At 54.8% G+C, this 5,430-nt stretch overlaps 1 protein-coding gene across 3 annotated transcripts in view; it reads left to right on the forward strand.

The window, feature by feature from the left end:
* TSC22D3 (TSC22 domain family member 3) overlaps positions 1-3,792 on the forward strand; it is a 59,806-nt gene extending 56,014 nt beyond the window's left edge. For all 3 annotated transcript variants that reach the window (XM_077760771.1, XM_077760773.1, XM_077760772.1), the window contains exons 2-3: positions 1,070-1,121; positions 2,212-3,792. In XM_077760771.1, coding sequence (XP_077616897.1) covers positions 1,070-1,121; positions 2,212-2,442 — 283 coding nt within the window. In that variant the 3' untranslated portion in view covers positions 2,443-3,792. The remainder of the gene's footprint in view (positions 1-1,069; positions 1,122-2,211) is intronic.
* Positions 3,793-5,430: the final 1,638 nt, after the last annotated feature.

Raw genomic sequence — 5,430 nt, forward strand, 5'->3', positions numbered from 1 at the left:
TGGCAGGGCGAATCAGAGAGCAGGTGTTTTCCTGGGATGATTTATAATATAGCCTTGGTTTGCAGTTTGCTGTTTTATAGGAAAGTAATGAAATCTTGTTTTTTTTAAAAATAGAGACGTGAAATCCCGGATAATGTGGAAGATATTTTCTCTACAGAGTAGGGCATGGAGATCAAAGGAAGAGGGTCCGTCTTGTGGTCACTCCAGCACTCATTCCCCTACCTTCTCCTCCCCGATCTCCTCTGCCACCCACCTGGCCCCCAAACTCCCCCTGGTTCATGTTCCCCCACTCACCGGAGTTCTTGGACACTCTCCTCTCCCTACATGCACACTAGGGTGCCCAGATTAGTTCAGCCCAGTGCACATCCCAAGCGAGTCACAGATCTGTGCATGTGTCAGTTCCCAGAGGGGGACATCCACAGGAGGAGGAGGGGAGTGTATTGGGCCGGGGTGCAGGCCAACAGGCTGGGTGAGGGGACGTGCAGGCGACAAAGTATATGTGCAGGAGAGCAGCTGAGGAGGCAGGCGGCGGCCAGAAGGCGAGGCTCCTGATGGTGAGGGTGGGCACCCAGGGAGCCTGGTGTGTGATGGCACTGCAAAGCCATGCGGGTGTGCCGGCTGACACCTGAAGAAGAGCTTTGGAAACCAGCGCCACCCTTTACTGAATGATTTCTGCTCTTGTTAGGGTGTTTGGACTTCTTTCTCCAAGAATCAGCTCCGGTTTGGTTTTTACCAATCTCCAGAGCCCTCTCTGGAGATGCCAGTTGGCACAAGAAAGTGCTGAACTGTTTACAGTCCTAGCTTAAGGTTCAGGGAGGGGATGTGGTTTAACTGGACCACAAAGCCCGGTACAGGACTCATTTGCATGGCCCCTGACGCCATGTGACGCAGCCGGCTCCTCCTTGANCAGCTTCCTGCAGGAGCCTGGGGACAAAGTGCCCGGGGCTCCGGGCCAGGGAGGCAGGAGAGAGGAAGAGCTGGGGCAGATGGAGGACTTTGGCTGCAGCTGCCGGGTACTCCGAGTGGAACCAAGTGGGTAACGCGGTTGCTTTGCTTTTTGTCTTGGCAGTGCCTCTGGAGCCAGCGTGGTGGCCATAGACAACAAGATCGAGCAGGCCATGGTGAGTGGCATCACTGCGTCATTCCCGTCCCCTGACATAGCTGCTGCTTATGTAACTCAGGGCAGGACTGAGGGGGTGGGTGCAAAAGCCTTTAGGCAAGAGCCTGAGGAAGCCAACGGCCTCCTTCCTAAGCCGTTGGAGCCCCTAAGTAGAGTCCCAGTAGAGCGGCACCTTTTAGGGCATTTGCAGTCTGCTGTTGCTGGACCCCCTCCCGTCCTCCTCCCTCTCTTTGCAGCCTCCAGCTCCCTCCTGGGCAGGGCAGGGAGCTCAGACTCTTGCATTTGTCTGCAGCCCTGCATTTGGCAGGGGCCAGAGCGCTCATTGGATGCAACTGCACTGCAGAGCCTCCGCAGAGCCTGGGCTGGGGTCAGGAGTGGGGAGGAAACAGGAAGCAGAGCACCCCACCCCTTCTCCCTCTCTGAACCAGGTAGAGGTCATACTCCACCGAGCAGCCAATATGGCTGCAGGGGGTTGGGGCCTCCAGCAGTTAGCAACCACTTCACTGTGCCCCTGGTGCCCAGCGACACAGTTCCCTGCTCCCGGTGCAGTCAGCAGATTCAGAGAGGATGCGGCAGTCCCCGCACCTTCCCCCAGAGCCACCAGTGTCCTGTCTGGACCCCGGTGTCTGGACCCCGGTGTGCTGGGTCATTTGGAGAGGAGACTCCCGAAGAGTCCATTCTGTTCTCCTGGGGAAGATGTGTACTGCAAACTCTGTGGGGTGCCCAGCAGGTCCTCCTTGGGAGGTGGTGGGCCAGCAACGGGACCTTCTGTGGAAACGGGTAGAGCTGACTGCCAGCAACCAGCAGAAGTTGCGCCCAGAAGGCTCCTAAGTGGCCAGCGTTGGAAGTTACTGGAAACTTGCGGAGGGCATCCTGTGTAGTTCAGAGCTGGGCTCCAAGCTCAGGCATGTTCCAGTCAGGCAGCTCTCTTGAGTGGGTGTAAGAGCTCTGGAGAAAGGGAGGAATAGGGCTACAAGGCCAGCATGCCGAGAGGGGAGGCCGGGGTGGGGGGAACGGTCAGTGGCACGACGGATGGTGCGGGGGCCCCGACGGCCCCTGGATGGCTTTGTTGTGATTCCCCTCTGTGGCAGGACCTGGTGAAGAATCATCTGATGTACGCAGTCAGAGAGGAGGTGGAGGTCCTGAAGGAGCAGATCCGGGAGCTGGTGGAGAAGAACTCCCAGCTGGAGCGTGAGAACACCCTCCTGAAGACCCTGGCAAGCCCGGAGCAGCTGGAGAAGTTCCAGTCCCGTCTGAGCCCCGAAGAGCCTGTTCCGGAAACCCCACAAGCACCTGAGGCCCCCGGTGGTTCTGCGGTGTAAGTGGCTCTGTCCTCAGGGTGGGCAGAGCCACTAAACTTGTTCTACCTAGTTCTTTCTGGTTTGTTTTTGGTTCCCCAAGCGTCATCTCACGTGGAGAACTTTACACCTAGCATAGCTGGTGCCAAGAGATGTCCTAAGGACATGGCCACCTGGGTCCACTCCAGTGACAGACCCCTGACAACGAGCAGGTCTCTGGAGGCTGCGTTGCGTGGGGCCACGTCACCCCCAGCCAATGAGCCTCTAATGCCATCGTGCCCTGGGGGCTCCTGGGGCCTGGGCAACTTAGCCACAACTGGCAAAGGAGAAAGGTAGTGTAAGATGTGACGCCAGTTTACTCCAGAAAGCATAAGGGGTCTGTTTTTTCATTTCCATGGCCATCTTCAGCAGCTTCACCTGACATCAACTGCTCCTATGAAGAAGCCACTCGTGTTTTGAGCAGAGGCAACCTCTCTCGTCTCCCCTGCCTCACCAAGGCAGGACAACAGATAGGAGAGATTGAGCCAAGTCGGCCTTCTGTTGGTTCATATGGTCTAATGCATGGCTTTGCGCACGGCCCAGTGTGGGATTACAGCTTTGGGATGACCGCTTACAAAGTTCTGTTTGGTTAGTATTGGCATAGTTTTTCTATATAGCCATACATGCGTATATATACCCATAGGGCTAGATCTATATCTTAGTGTAGTGATGTATACACACACACACACACACACACACACACACGCGCACACACACACATCTATGTGTTGAAGGGCCTAACCGGCTTTGGGAACCGGCTTTGGGAGTATCATCTGGCCCTTTATCTCTTAAGGCTAGTTCTTTGTGTTCATTTACCAAGTCGATCCAGTGTGTCCTTTAGGTTAAGTACGACTAAAGAGAAAAGGCAGGGAGGAGGGCCAGCCTCTGAACGCGGCCACGGATGCCTTGCTGCTGCCTCCCTTGCCCCATGTGCCCCTCCACCCCCGCCGAAGACGCGTGAGGTCCTCATCCGAATGCCAAACCCACCATTCGCTGGTGCTGACTACATAGAATGGGGTTCAGAGAAGAGCAGCTGGGACTTCACATTGTCATCAAGAAACTTCTGTTTTGATGTTTGTGGAAAACTTGCGAGTGAACGGCATGATTGGCTTGCTGGTGTCCCCTCATGGACAAGGGATGGACGAGGGGATGGCTTTGATCCGACGGTGCCTGGGTGATGTGCTCAGGGAGCTTGTGTCTAGGGGGTTCTGTGGCAGATGACACGTTCCAGTTTCTGACACCTTATCCTGATAGATGTCTCCAGGATTTGGATTTGGATTTTTCAAATGTAGCTTGAAATTTCAATAAACTTGGCTCCTTTTTTTTTTCTAAAAATAAACCTGACATCTGAGTGTAAATAGAGCAGATGCTAGGGGTGTCCCTGGCATGATTAGGGGCTCTGTTTCTCTGACTCGCTGAACATTCACAAGCACCCCCTAAGTGGCAGGCCAGTGACCTTGCAGAACCGTCAACACCCCATCGTACGGGGTGAGGAGGCTGAGGCTGTGACATTGTCAGGGACTTGCCCAAAGCCATACAGCTATTATGGCAAACTGAGGGACTCAACCCCACATCTGTCCCCATTGTCCCACTCCTGGCTTTCATAAGACAGCTCCAGAGCGAGTTGCGAGGTGACCGCTAACACACAACCTCAACTAAAGGGGCTGATTTGGGAGGAAGGGGACCCCAAGAGGGCCCAAAAGAAAAGGGCAGGGTATTCACAGGAGGGAACTAAATAAACACGAGTGGGCCTCTTCCCTCTCCTGAAAACGTCATCAGGTTACCTCGTGCATTCTCCTTGATACCAATCCACATGAGACCCTTAACCTTGGCAAAGGAGCTAAGAGGACCCTCGTGAGAAAAGGGCACAGAACGTTCGCAGTGCCCGAACCAGAATCCCCTCCTCTAAGGGACGATGCTTGGGATCCCTGCCCTTGCACCTGTCACCGCTGAACATTGGCTCCCCGAAACCGACCAGCCGTGCACGCATGGCCAGGTTGAAGGATCCTGACTCTGCTGCCTTCCTCTGGCTCTCTGTGGGGTCCGTTCTCACACATCACCCTTTCCCTGGCCCCAGGGCTCTGGTATCCAGAGTCTTGCCATTTCTCTGATTCTGTCCATGAGTTATTCCATGCCTCCTCCACCACACCCGACCCTGGAGCCACCAGAGACATTGAGCTGTGTACTGAGCCCCACCGTGTACCCCGGGGAATGATCCCGTTCACTCTCAGCTTCAGCTAGCATCTACACCTGTGCCTTTGCCACTTGGAATTTAACACAACCCCCTGATTTTCCTGAACCGCAAACCTCAAGGACCAAGAGGTCTTCGCCCTTGTCCCTTGTGCCAATCACTGCCCAAATATATTCAAAATGCGAGGGTTCCGTCACTGCAGTGGTCATACGTGATGGTCTCTTCTTTTCCAATTGCCAGAACTCTTCTTCAGAACTTAACAGCCCCTGCCTGGCTGGCCTCTCGAATCCCAGTTTCCCCACCTGCTTCTAACCTCTCTGCTCCTGATGCCCAGTTCCTTGTGTACACCTGCTGATTTGATCACGGCACGCACACTTCACAGCTGCTAGAACACATTTTGGACGGGGCAGCCACCGTGACCCAAACACGGCTCTCCCCAGCTCTTACTAGGTCCCAAGCCCCGCTCCCCCCCCTTCAAGAAGCCTTCAGGGACTTGTCGACTCTTCCGTTCATCTGTAGACTTCCCACACCCACTCTCCAGCCAAACAAGAACCCACAGTTGCAAAAGAGAAACCCAGAAAATGGCTCAGCAAACACACGGCCCTCCTCAGTCATCCAGCCCTTCCCTGCAAGGAAAGGGGGAAGAAAAACTGGCCCACGGTCACAGAGTGGGAAAGAGAGAACAACTTGGTTTCCTAGGCAACTCCAACCAAACAGAGACAAACACTACAACTTCTGAGGCCACAGTGGTTGCTAGACTAGATAAGAGGAACCTTGCGGCT

Source organism: Crocuta crocuta, unplaced genomic scaffold (genome assembly GCF_008692635.1).
Source record: "Crocuta crocuta isolate KB4526 unplaced genomic scaffold, BGI_CrCroc_1.0 scaffold676, whole genome shotgun sequence".
Lineage (NCBI taxonomy): Eukaryota > Metazoa > Chordata > Mammalia > Carnivora > Hyaenidae > Crocuta > Crocuta crocuta.